This window comes from Etheostoma spectabile, chromosome 9, assembly GCF_008692095.1.
Source record: "Etheostoma spectabile isolate EspeVRDwgs_2016 chromosome 9, UIUC_Espe_1.0, whole genome shotgun sequence".
NCBI classification, from domain to species: domain Eukaryota; kingdom Metazoa; phylum Chordata; class Actinopteri; order Perciformes; family Percidae; genus Etheostoma; species Etheostoma spectabile.
The window spans coordinates 36362941-36376917 of NC_045741.1; the positions used below are offsets into that span (position 1 = coordinate 36362941).

Consider the following 13977-nt stretch of genomic DNA (forward strand, 5'->3'; position numbering starts at 1 on the left):
TCCGTCCATCCATCTATCCATCCATCTATCCATCCATCTATCCATCCATCCAATAGTTGTTGGAATATTTCAGATTGACCGACAGATACATCCACATTTCCACCCTTGGAGCATTCCGCTAGCATGGCTTAAAATGCTACCATAAATGGTGAATATGTGGGGAAATACAGCTCACGATCATCTTGAAAAAATAACGAGCATTTATATTCATAATCAACAAAGAAAATTCAATTCAATTCAATTCAATTTTATTTCTAGTATCAAATCACAACAAGAGTTATCTCAAGACACTTTACAGATAGAGCAGGTCTAGACCACACTCCAGAATCCACAAGGACCCAACAGTTCCAGTAGTTTCCTCCAGAGCAAGCAACAGTGCGACAGTGGCGAGGAAAAACTTCCTTTTAGGCAGAAACCTCGGTCAGACCCAGGCTCTTGGGAGGCGGTGTCTGACGACCAGTTGGGATTAAAAATCAAGTCTCACATGATGCCACAGTGTGAGAAAAGCCACAGGAATATAAACAACCGACGACAAATGACCAATTTTGGATATGCTGATAGGGGCAATAACACCTTTGTGATGCCAGGGATACATATAAGACTCCCACACATGTGTCTATACAATATTCTAATGTGCAAATACATGCTTCATAGAGTCTATTGTTGAGGTGGAGTGTGTACTGCTGAAGTACTCTCATCCTATAATAACTTTCACATGTTTTTCCACTATTAGTTCAGCTATTTTTATACAGCCATCGTTTCGTTAAAATTACAATGAGTGAACATGCTGTGTCCGACAATGATGTGTGAACCCTTAAATCTCAAATCTAATAATAAGCCTAATAAGGAGCTGAAAAGGAGCTTTGTCATAGAAAATCTGCACGTGGTGATCAACAGAGCTGACGATAGGCTATACTTTACACATGAGAAAAGAAACGCTGGTAATGGTCATCAAGCACACGTCAATCAAATCCAAAACATGAAAAAAGAAGCCTCATAACTTTAAAATTATCTCAATATAACAGGTGAGAGTGACATATTTTTGTCTCCCAAAAGACGGTATGACAGAAAATGTTCAGCAACCCCTTGGAGATGAGGTTGTTCTCTTAATGCAGTGCATCAATTAGTCAACAGAAACTACTACATCTAGTTAAATTGTCATCTACTACAACAGCCCTGGAATAAATAACACCTCCATAAAGGTTAAAGGTTTTTTTGCTTTTATTTTGTTCACCCCCTTTATATGTTTGGGTTAGAGTTACTGACAGTACATGAAATTTAAGAAACACAATACAGTTACATAAAGCATGGTATATTTGAACGACGTTATGAAATTTGCTTTATTTTAATGGACTGTAACTGACACTTGCACTGTTCTGTACATTGCTGTGTGTTCTCAAAATAACAAACCTAGATTTTTCTAACATCTCTTTTTTAAGAATGCCTTTAAGTGACTGAGCTGTTTTTAAACGAAGGAAAGCGGAAACCCTTATTTGGCTTAACGCATGCATTCATCTTTTTACATTTATGCGTATGACATAAGACTTATGTCGATGCCGAGTGATTTTAATTTTAGATCAACTTAGTCTGTTCTTGTGTTCATTCTTGAGTTTTCATCGACCTTCACTTAGAGCAGAGCACTCTGCATCATAATGATATTTACCCACTAAATTTCAGTGTGTGGGAGTGTGGAGGACACAGGCCACGAGGATGCATTTAGACGACCATCATTAAGGGCCTCTCCACTAAAGCTCTCCATATGCTAAGGAGCCAGAAGAGCTGGGTTTCTCTGCCCGAGGGACAAATCAGCACACATTCATGCAAGTTTACAGTTCCGGCTAACCATGGAAACTATACAGACGTATTCTACAAGGGGCCAGATAGGAGCAGACAGCGCAAGACCGAGTGACATTTAAGATCTTGAAAGCGGTGGAGGAATTCATTAACCTTAAACACTACTGCTGAAGTGAAGTATTCACCGTGCCTGTAATGAGAATCTTAAAGGTGACCCTCCATGCTCCTCAACACAAGAAACAGGAACTTTGAAATAAAATAGGACTATGAAAGACTCCAACATAAAACACACAAAGTCGCAGCAGTCTGTTCATGTTAGTTTATTATTTTTTTTAAGTGACAACAACTGATACATTTTTCATGAGTTTTCACAGCTTAATCTGCAGACATTTTTGTCTACTGACCCCAGCCAAACACTATGTGTAAGGAAATTGATGGCAATCAGCACATTTTTACATGAATTTGTGTTACTGTTACAAATCAGTCCCATGATTTACTTCCTTACGGCGGGAGGTAAAGTGTTTCCTTATAACCTCGTAGAAGCGCCGTTTGCGCTTGCCATCTGGGTGTCTGGGCGTAGGCAAAGATGAGCCTGTAGCGTTGATGGAGGAGGCAGAAGCAGCTTTTATCTCTCCCTTTACTGCTCTTTCTTTATTCTGTGAGTCAGTTACAGCTTTAGCCAGCCTCTTCTTGTCTCCTGACAGGTGAGAGGAGTTTCCTTTGTTGTCTACTGTCCTCGTCACTGGAGCTTTGCCAAGACGACATGCAGCATCCTCGTCCTTGTTTGAGCGGCGTAGCCCAGCTTGGCAGAGGAGTGCCTCCTCGCTCGCCATCTGTGGGCTCTGGCTCAGGGTGATGAAGCCGTACGGGGTGGTGACTTTGGTCAGGTGTGGCAGGGAGAGGGCGGCTCTGCTCGCAGGGTCCAGGCAGTGCTGGTCCTCGGAGTAGGGGCAGGGATTGGACACCTCCCTCTGAAGAAGCGTTCTCCTCTGGATAAAGGGGTCTGAGACACTCCGCCCGGCCCTGCGGTCAGACAGAACCAGACTGAAATATGGGGATGATGTGGATGAGGAGAGCGTGGAGCAGGCCAGAGAAGCAGATAAAGATGACTCTGGCTCAGTCTCACAACTCCCTAAGCCTTCATCCGTTTCTCCATCATCCTCCTCTTTGTCCAATGATCTTAAGCTGTTCTGCACAGACAGACTTGGTATAGTGAACTGTGGGATGCTGTCAGGTGTCAGGATATTTGGATAACTGTTCTCTCGGCTTGTCTGGAGCTCCGATCCTAGAGAACACCCGAGGGACCGTGCACTGCTGGTTGCCCACAAGAGTGCACGGATCCCTGCGCTGCTGTGTCTGCGTGCTGTGGAGAAATCATCTAAAGCTTTGGTTCCGCTGGTATAGCTCCAATGCTGAACGTCCTTGTGACTGTGTTCTTATCCATCACTGAATGTCTTTCACTTGCTTTGCACACAGGCTTTGTTATAGATTGGCAAGAGGACTGATGACAGGCAGCTTTTATACGTCTACAGTTCGCACATTTTGTCCTCCACCCAATGCATCAACAGATGCGTAGACGTGACGAAAGCCAGAGACGGAAATGGTTACCAATTAGGGAGCTCGTCAAGTATGGACGCATAATACTGGGCCCTTTCTGTGAAACCTCTTTATATGCTAAGGAGCAGACAGAGATGCAGCATCTCCCTGCCTCTCAGAACATCACACACCGTTACTAATGTTAGTAATTTAAGGGTACTAAAATATTTAACTTTTATGGTTACCTGGTTTCATGCTACGGTTGCAAAAGGGCTGCAACGATTCACTATTTTTAGTAGCGTTTAATCTGCTGATAATTATTTGACTTATCGATTAATTGTTATATTTTTGTTCAATTAACATTTCTGTAAATGTGCAGACTGTCGGGTCTAAAAAAACATCAGAAAATAGGGAATAAAGCCCATCACACAATTGTTTGTTTGTGTGACTAAAAGTTAAAAGATATTCAGTATAGTATATAGAAAGGATTCACTTACCGTCACATAAGACAAAGATAAACAGCAAATGTGAACAATTAAGAGGCTGGAACTAGAAAATATTTAGCATTTTTATAAAAAAGAAATAAAAAAAAGATGTATTCTCTCAGAAAGAAAGAAAATCAAATCTTAGTATTACACAACATTATAGGCAACTACATTAGCCTATGTAAGGGATAATGTAAAACAAGCTGGTCATTTTATTGTAAATTACAAGATTAGAACCCTCGACGAGGGCTCTTGAATCAGCCTGAAGATTCAGATTTATTAATGTCAAATAAAGAGCTGAAGCCTGAAACTAAGTGCTATATGTTACACCAAATATGGAGGCTATAGCTCTCTGCTCACCAACCTGGACATTATACACTATAGCCTAGGCTACTAGAGCACACGTCGTGTTTAACTTTGCGACTTTATTTAACCTAGTTATTTAAGAATTTTAGTGGCAAAGTAACTAGTAGCCTAATGTTAAACAGCTGACAAAGCTAACTTGTTAATATATGACCGGTTTACAGTGAGGAGTAACATATCTGACAAGAAACATCAATGCTGTTTAATAATGATGTAAATCTTTCAGATTAAATGACATTTCAGAATTACACAAGATGAGCCTGTAACTCAACTTACCAAACGTGCCAATAACAGTTAAATAACATCAGCATAACATTGTCAGAATCCGATATTCTACACACATTTCTCCATAGACTACACATGTAGAAATTAATAAAACAGTAAAAGAAACATTTACAAAAAACTAATTTTTGAAAGTTATATAGGTTCTGATGCTCATATATAAGCCTGTCTCTGTTTATTAGATAAATGCAGTTTATGGTAAGGTAGGATTTCGGTTACGATCCGTTCATGTTCAAACCGGTCACGTGACTACCATCTCTCAGACTGATGCCGGTTAATTGGCGGGATTTGTTTATTGGTTCGCTCTAATTGCGCCAGGTGCATTTGTCCCTGTTGATTGGCTACACGGTGGCAAAGCCAGGGTACATTTTACCTTCCAGAAGCCGCACACACTATAGGCCTTCAGCGTCTCTTCCTCATCGTAAACCGGTACCGGCACCAGGCTTTGACCCGCAGCAGGATGGCTTGTGAAATCCGCAGAGACACCGAGCTGGAGCAGGCCGAAAATACGGAGGTAAGTTAATGGCGTAGGGAGAAGTCAAAGCTAGGTTGTTTTGTAAATGGTTGTTGTGGTAGTTTTCACTAGTTCTGTCTCCTTTTCTGTAGGACCGCGTTGTAAAGAGAGGTAGTATGTTTCGCCCCATGCTGCGCGGGCTTCTCTGGCCCTTCGGCATCGTGGTACGAGCAGCAGCTAACTAATGCTATTGTGCATTCAACCTGTTCGCTAGCTTTACGTACGCCCTAATAACATGGCTCTCAATTTAAGGTGCGAACATACCACGGGTTTTGGTGGCTGTTGGGCTTCCGGCAACCACTGAAGATCACCGTCGTCCGCCCCGCGGTCTGTAGCCCCGCGGTCTCCAGTCCCGTACGCCATAGCCTCGCAGGCCGCAAGCGCCTGCACAGGCTCACCCGCCTACTGCTGTCCATCCTGCCCCGCTGGGTGCAGAGCGCCATGGGCTACCCGGTGTCCACCAGCATTGGGAGATCCCTCTCACCAGGTATTGTAGCTAGTGGAATTTTTTTTTCTTCACTTTTTTAAAGTTCTTTTTTTAATTGAGTTAACATTTTAATGTAAGCGCTTAATCTGTGATTTTTTTTCTTAATTTGGGGCCTGCTAACCCAATCCACCAGTGACTTTATCAGACTTTGCTTCCAGCCGTTTTCTCAGGCACAATATGGACAGTGCTTGACTTATCAAACCGTATTGCTGATGATCACCATCTATTGTGAGATGACTGGTTAGTGGACAAAACGACCCATTAAAGATGTTACCATGGGCTCTGGGTAATTGGGCAGTGTGTTTTGATCACAGTGACTGAAGATATTTGAAAATGCATTATGCCCACTTAGTAGTCTAGGTGAAGCTGCTCATTTTAGGTGTAAGAAGCCAACCTACACTTATTCCTACATAAAGGCTGAGCAATGCTCCACTTAAGGTAGGCCTACTCACAGTGCATTGTTTTGCAGTAGAAGCATTTACTCTTTACTTTTTTTTTTTTTTTTTTTTTTTTTAAATAGTCATGCAAACCCTGGATCTGTATAAAAGCATGAGGATATGATTTAAAAAAAAAAAAAAAAAATTTCGTTACCCAACAGAGATCAGAGTCTCTCCTACTAAACCTTGTGGAAAGGGCAGCAAGCGAAAGCAGGATGAGTTGGACGAGGATGAGGAGGAAGAGGAGAGTCAAACCTGGGTGGAGGCTCTCAATCAGGAGCTGGCTGATGACCAAACTTCAGAGCAGGATCCTGACTATGAGGTTAGAGCTAGTGTCCAAGCAGCAAATCTAAAAGTGTCTATGGTGTTTGCACCAGTTTCACCTGTCGTAAAATATCTTGTTCTTCCTGGTGTCTGAGTGGAAATGGGAGGTATATCAAAAGTGCAGAACATTATCTTAATAGTGTGCCTCAGTACATTTGTTTGCTATGTTCAATTTCTAGTGGTAATGTGTACACTGTGAGAATGCCTGTAAAAATCACATGATGGAGATGTCATCTTAATGCTGCCCATCTCTCAGCCCAGTACTATAGACACTGAGAGTGAAGAGTACCGCTCACACAACGACACGGAAAGCGACATTGAAGTTGAGAAGAATATTGTCATCATTGAAGATGTGAATACGGTAAGATCAATAGAGGCTGTTCAAAATTAACAAAGCTGACTGAGGTTGAACTAACTTGACTTTTTGTGTTAATAGGGTGTTGAGCTGGCCCCTCAATCTGAAGTCTCTTGTGGTGTTTAATTTGTCATATTGATGATGCTGTAGTATTTCAGTGCTTTTGTATGTTTATATATTCAATAAATGTCTTTTTTTTCCTTGATGTTGCTGTGGCCTCCACTAGATGGCAGTGACTTTCTATTCCTCAAAGGAAGTGTGGTAATCTACACCAGTGTTTAAGGTTTGTCTAGATGTAGCTGGTGCACATAAGCTTATAACTTTAGTCTTCAGCTTGGTGCTGTTTAAGGTTGCTCTAAAATGTAGCTTTAGACTAACTGGGATAAAGGTTGCACCAAATTAAAAGCTGTCTAGTTGGGACTTACATACTTTTTGGTGTTCACCAGTGCGCTTATGCTTTGTGTTAAGCAGATGTGCAGACTGGAACAAAATATCCTAAAACTAACAGATGTCAATATCTCCCAAAGCACATGTTGCGTCTCAAGCAAGATTAAATTAAGGCTTTTGGTTAGGTGTGGGCTTTGCTTTCTGCTCTTGACAAATGTGGTGACATTTTCTAAACCAACGGCGCATGTATTCAAACTGAATGGCAGGTAAATTAAAGGTTCATGCGGCAAGTTGCTTCTAACCAATGTAAATTCTGATCCAGTGTCGGTTTCAACTCTGCATTCCAGACTAAAGGAGGGACAAAGTCAAAGCAAGCCTCGTAAAGCAAATGTGCCAAGAACTGAATCTACAACTTACAGTGGTGTTTATGAATCCGTGCTAAAGAGGAATATTGTCTTTTGAAAATAGATCTTCATGCCTTTTACATTTTAAAGAAACCAATTGAGTAGTACTGCAAAAGTTCTTCAAATATAGGTGGCTTAAGTACACATATGTTAAATGCCCTTAGAGGCAGGCAGTTATTTCATGGAGTCCAGATACTATGCATCCTAATAAAGTTCCTTTGGAATTAAAATGGCCCCTCGTCACATACTTTCACCATACCTAGCGATTAGCATGGGGTAATTAAAATAACCTTAATGCAAATCAAACCAGTTATTTACACTGAAATAAAATCCTGCCAATCTATATGATGTAGGGCTATTTTAAAACACAAAGACCAAGGGAACTTTACCAGGATGCTTAGTATCCTGGATCCATGAAATAACTAGCAAAGGCATACGACCACAAGGCTGTAATTCCAGTTAATCATGAGAAGCACTTGGTTTGTGAATGTTTTCTCACTCTGAAAGAGCTTTGTCATTTCTTCAATAACCCCTGTCATTAAAGTTGTTTGTAGACCCAAAACCCTCACTACAAAATTGAGTTGAAATATGTGGGTGTTTACCGAGAAGGTCTAATGAGAATTTATTGAGTTGCATTATGTGATCATAACCACACTGGTGACTGAGGACATACACCAACCTCTACTGTTTTGACAGTTTAAATCTTGTGAGACTCATACCCAACTGTGCAATACTAAATCATTGTGCCACCCCCCCCCCCCCCTTAAAGACCATAGTAGGTGTCTCAAAATGAAAGATGTGAAGAACACCGCATGCTCAGTATTACATGTTTTTAGGAGAAAATAAGAATACAGAATTATAGATATTCCTAATCAGGTAAGTCCCATTGAGAATACGATGTGATTTTCAAGGGGACCTGACAATAGAAAAAGAATACATTAAAATAACCGTGATTACAAATATTAAAGTATTATAGCATAAGAAAAAACTTTGTGGGTGCAGTACTGTGGATTTTTAAAGGGAGTTAAGTGCTTCTTTCTGAATTGTGAGCATTTTGTTTAGACTGAACTGATGGTGGGTCTGTTGCAACTACAGCTAAATCATGTGTCAAACGATGCCAACATTTGCAAAGTCAGCACCTATGACAAACTCAAACATTTAACACTGAGCTTCATTAAACTGACTTAATTTGTCCACTCTGTTTTTGCGTGATGAGAGTTCAAAGTTCCAGCATAAATGGGAAGTGATTCAGTTGACACCAAGATCCAGCTGCCGTCAACTCAATTAATTCCTGAAAACACTTGAAATTGTTTTGACAGTGAACTTTGCGTCATCCTTTTTTCTTTTCCTCTCAGATGTTTTTTACCTCCTGACGCACGGGTGCAAAGGCAGCCGCCACCTTACTGAAGCAGCACAGTGGTGTAAATTAAATGTGCGTGCTTGTGTGGCTGGCAAAAGTGAGAGCTGGATACAGAACAGGAACTGATGGTCTCTGGGGGTTCTCATGGCTGTCTGAACGTGTGAAGGGTAGACCGCTCAGCGGAGGCAGCGATAGGGAGCATCGACCTCTATCTGTGGTGTTTGTAGCCAGCTGGAGACTTAAAACCAGAAAGCACTCTTTGCCTTTCAACAAGCAAGGTGAAAACAAGGTGAAGGTGTAAGATGCTCGAATTTTCATGCACAGTCCCAGGTGTGCTGCAGAACAAAGGCTGTCTGCCTCATGCGGCGAATGCAGTGGAGGTTTTGTTCTTCTAACGGATGTCTGCATGCAGAGTGATTTGATGCGGTGATCAGTTTTAATGCAGAGTGGTTAAATTGCAGGCAGCAGGGGCTTTCATATTATGTCACAGCTTTTATTTTACAAATTACTTTACCGGATCCATGTGAGCAACACACATTGAACATACTGTGGAGCCACAACTAGGACCTGACGTGGGCTTATTGTCAACTTAAATGAATGGCAGCAGGTGCCGTCTGCTCCCCAGGCCCCCAGTCTGACCTGCAGGCTATTATCTGCGGCATTACAATGTGGCTCCGTAATGTCTGCCAACGAAAAGCGCTCAAACTTACTCCCTGGCCTCTCACTTTTCCGCTGCAACCCGCTTTACTACCTCTCTGCATCTCTCTCCACACAAGTCATGCAGCATGTTTCGCTTTACCTCCGGCCTAATGACCAGCTGTCTTCGTAGATTTCAAGAGCATCCATCATCTTCAGAAAAGTAGAGCAGGAAAACGGGCATGACAAATGAAGCAGATTAATGAAGCCTTCAGTTTGTCGTAGACTTTGATGGAGGACAGTATTGAGGGCTCTCTGAAAAGTTTCAGAGTAAAGGAAACCTGCTTGGAAGTCAGTTGTAGATTGAAGCGCTGTGGAGCGAGTGGAGGATCAACTGTTGGTGGATGAGCATCTGCTACCTCAGGGAACACTCATTCAAAATCAAGTCAAGTTTTCAGAGTGAATTAAGTAAATTGTTTTAGAAGTAATTTGACACAGCAGTGTTTTTCATTTCCTTAATGTTGGTTTCTATCCCATTTTAAACTGTCTATGGTTTTATCCCTTTGATAGTTTTACATGATAATCTGATGACCTGAACTATCACAGGCCAGTTTATCCTCAAAGTCCCATGTGAGCTACCGGGCAGCGTCCCCTCAGCTTCTCATGTGGATGAGCGTATTTTACGTCTCACTGCGCTCCTTGATCAATCCAGCTGGGTTTAAAGGCTTTGCTGCCATCTGTGATTGTCCTTGTCTGTACGAAGGTCTCGCAGCAAACTGTGCAGGGCTCTCGGAGTGTGTAAAGTCAGCTCCTGCTGACGACGGTAAGCAAATCCATTCACACGTTTATGATGCTATTCTGAGGCAGGGACCGGCGAGATTCGTTACAACTGGAGGAGCCAAGACAAACAGTTCAGGAAGTCTGACAGCTTCTAAATCTTTATTCAAAATCAGGAGCTGCAGTGCATCTGATTCCTCTGACCTTTGACTCAGTCTTGTTCGATTTGTTCACGCCAGCTGGAACAAGTCTGTTGCTTTGTATTCACAACATGCCAGTCCGAATGTGACAGACTTGGAAGGGTCAACTGTCATGTAGGTTTTAACAAAAAGTTGTATGACTACTTTTTAGTGTTTGTTTTTCATAAAGCTTGTATCTTTTGGCACATTGTTGTCCTCTGGCGGTGTTGTGGAAGATTGTCTGAAAGCCTGTTTCTTCAAGTTAACTGTTGCGGCACTCGGCAGTGGTGGAATGTAACTAAATACTGTACAAAGTACAAATTGGAGGTACTTGTACTTGACTTGAATTATTTCTTTTTGTGAAACCTCATACAGTATTTCTACTCCACTACATGTCAGAGGGAAATATTGCATGTTTTACTTCACTACAGTTATTTATCAGCTTTGGTTACTTTTACAATTTTTATCAGGCTCATCCTGCTGGGCCACAGTGGGAAACTTGCACTTCCAGTGATGTTGCTTTCTTGGACACATGTTATTGGACAGGAGCTCGCTCTTTGACAAACTCATCAATATTTTTTAAAAGCATGTGTGGAGAACTGCTGACATACTACATTACGGACGGACATTCAATATGTTTGGTACCAGTTTTAAGCCTGTGATTTAAAAAATAAATGGAATATAAAGAAAATTTAAATGGCGATTTGCACTAGAGACTGACTTGAAGCTTATTAGTCTGGCACACGAGTTCAACTCCTGAAGTGGCTCTTTGACTTGATCTGTTGGTGTCTTAGTCATGAATACTGAGCTGCGCTGTAAGCTGCTTTGGATAAGAACCTCTGCCAAATATGAAATACTTTCAGATAGCGAAAGCTTTATTTGATAAAATATGGTTTTTACCATCTTTCCCAAGGAACACATTTGTTTTTATGTTATGAAGTGTTTTTTATTTACAAAATCATTGTGATGTAAAATCCAATTTGAACTGGTTTGACAGATGCCTTTGTGCTATCTGTATAAGTATACAAAGAGGTGTTATCAAAAGATTAACAGTAAAATATTAAGTATTGATACATATATTGATAAACTGTCAAAGGTAATGTAATATAGGTTGTCTAAATATGCCTTCAACTGTACTATGAAGTACTTTAAAGTATAAAAATGCACAACATGTCACAAATAAGAGTGACGTTAAGTCTCAAAGTCAAAGCTCGAAAAGTATAAAATCTTCTAACCTGTCACCTCAAAACTGTGCTGACAGTAGGTGCAGCTCTTGAATAAAGACACCTTGAGTTATCTTCAACTGCAGCAGAGGTTTGCCTGCATCCGTGCCCATAGCTACATTTCTATCCCTCAGCAGGTTTTAATCCCAAACATTCACTAGCTCATTTCACTGAGTAACACACAATACTTTCAAGAAGAGACCTCATCCCTAATGCATGTTCGGTTTCCGGTCAGAATACACCCAGATGTTTTTTATTCACAGTAAAAATGTACAAAGTAGCATTGCTGGTCAGAATATGGTTGTATTCATTGGAAAGACAAAAAAGTCCACGGTGCTCAGGAAGTTGAGTCAGATGTTTGAAGGTGCTCTTTGGGCAAGGGGGTAAGTGAGCGTCCACAAAGTGTTGCTCCTATGGCGCCATTTTAATGCTGCGAAGCACTCACCCGCTGTTAGCATTCCACTGACTGCGATTAATTTTGACGTCACTTTTACAGCAAATAACTTTACATGTAAAGCGTTTAAAAACTTAAGTTGTCCATTGTTGTATAAAATGTATAATAAGGCTCCATTACCTCATACCTCACGTTATCGTAGCAGAGGTTTTTGTAAAAACAGGCTGTTTCCTACGGTTGTGTCATAACCAAGCAACTTGCTGTCGCATAGTCAACAAATCACCGTGTTATCAGGAGAAGCACACACAGTTTTGACTTACATTAGATGTTTTGGTTGAATTGCTAATGTTAACCAGCATGTTAGTTAGCAATAATTAGCCTGTGCCTATGTTATCTTCTTATATATACCTACGCTCTCCGTCTCTGCAAGATTGGGAATGATTGAGATTTCTCTTGGCACAGCTGCCAGAAGACTTACAACTTTCAGACAGGTTGCTCACGTCACATCTACGTCGTTAAGCTCAGTTGGAGGCTGCGCAGTAACGCGCAACACTCACCGGAGAAGTGCTGCTAATATCCTTCACTGGTCTCTGTCCAGAGCAACGGGATCTGTTGATCCATGCCTTTAACTGTCTATGTCTTTGGGGTTGGGAAGTCAGAACAAAGTATAGAACAAAGGGAAATCCAAGGCACTCTTCTTTAAAATTATTTAAAAAACCTTCTTGCTGTCTGTGCCGCTACGTGTGGGTTGCTTCTCCCTCGCTTTTACATTTTTTATTTTGAAATAGCCAGTAAAATAAAGGCTTTTAAAAACAAATTTGAAGAAGAGTGCCTTGGTTGTTTTTATTGTTTGGGGCAGAGAAGCGAGTGGACCCTCTTTGTCCACATGTGCAATGGCTACGTGAAGTGTGTGTCTAGTTGTGTGACTGGTATCTCTCTGTCAGCCATATTGGCGGCTTTATACTGTATTCCTCGAGTGACGTTGGGAAGGCAGCTGCTTTCTCTGACTCTGCCAACAGGGCCCCCACCTGTTATCAGTACAGAGTTTGGTTAAATAGCTCCACCCAGCTGATTAGTAAAAACTTGATAGAGAAAAGAATCACAATATGAATCCGTATGGAAAATACTCATTAGTTCGAGCTGTTTATAAAAGAGTTAACAATAAACCATCAAGATTCCCCCAAATCCCCCACTTTCCTCTTCCCACTGATTACTGTCTGTGGCAGCTAAGAGACTAACACGCTCCAATTACCAGCTGTCCAATTAACCCTTGTGTTTTGGCTGTTTCTTGTTATGGTGAAACTATTTCTTTTAGATGAGTGGAGTTTGTGTTGGTGATGCTGGCAGCAGAATGTAGGACGGATAAGGAAAAGGATGGGGGGGATGTTAGGGGGGACGCTGAACATCCGCTTCAGAGAAATTTAAAGGAGCTTCATTTTCTGGCTTGTGAAAACATTATTTATTTTGCAGATGTATCTTGCAGAAATTGTTTTTGTAGCTCTGCATCTCCTAAACACAGGGGTTGTTTCGGTATGTTTTCTGTGGTTTACTGTCTGCTGTCGTTTTGTTTGTCATTATGTTTCCCCCCGCAGCTCTCTGTAGTCCTGCGCTTTTTGAGAATGTGCCAGGCACAGCTGAGTGACAGTAGTGATAACATGCAGAGTGAATGTTAATCCACCTCTTAGTCACACACACACACACACACGCACGCACACACACACACACTAACCATTTATTTATGTCCACGTGAAAAAAAGGGACAGGGACACAAATATTACAGACGCAGTGCAAGATATACGCAAACTTGAATGGGTAGATGGTGCTATGTAGACAGAAAGATACGGCTGAGTGCACACTGTTATGGATTTGATATTGAAGTGGTTTATTAATGTTTCTCTCAGACCTCCTCAGGCTCCTGTCAGCGTGGATGATAACTGTGATCGGTGAGGCAACAGGAAATTAAACCAGCAAGGTAACACCTCATAACCTCAACAGCACTTAAAAGTTGAGACACCTCAAAAGGCCCTAGGCTACAGAAAA

At 41.4% G+C, this 13977-nt stretch overlaps 1 protein-coding gene across 3 annotated transcripts; it reads left to right on the forward strand.

Moving 5' to 3' along the window:
- The first annotated feature begins 4707 nt into the window (after positions 1-4707).
- org (oogenesis-related gene) lies at positions 4708-6782 on the forward strand. 3 transcript variants are annotated; one of them, XM_032526243.1, is made up of 6 exons: positions 4715-4974; positions 5067-5138; positions 5227-5473; positions 6060-6220; positions 6479-6583; positions 6659-6782. In XM_032526243.1, exons 1-6 carry the CDS (start codon positions 4921-4923, stop codon positions 6701-6703), a joined length of 684 nt encoding a protein of 227 aa, XP_032382134.1. In that variant the 5' UTR covers positions 4715-4920; the 3' UTR covers positions 6704-6782. The 3 variants fall into 3 exon arrangements, with proteins under 3 accessions (XP_032382136.1, XP_032382134.1, XP_032382135.1); XM_032526244.1 differs by having other exon boundaries at positions 5227-5461; XM_032526245.1 differs by lacking the exon at positions 5067-5138 and having other exon boundaries at positions 4708-4974.
- Positions 6783-13977: the final 7195 nt, after the last annotated feature.

Bases quoted from the DNA above. Each gene is read 5' to 3' on its own strand.
- org (XM_032526243.1), top strand. From the start codon at position 4,921: ATGGCTTGTGAAATCCGCAGAGACACCGAGCTGGAGCAGGCCGAAAAT. The intron at 4,975-5,066 runs GTAAGTTAATGG...CCTTTTCTGTAG, and splicing joins AGCAGGCCGAAAATACGGAG to GACCGCGTTGTAAAGAGAGG. The intron at 6,584-6,658 runs GTAAGATCAATA...TTGTGTTAATAG, and splicing joins TCATTGAAGATGTGAATACG to GGTGTTGAGCTGGCCCCTCA.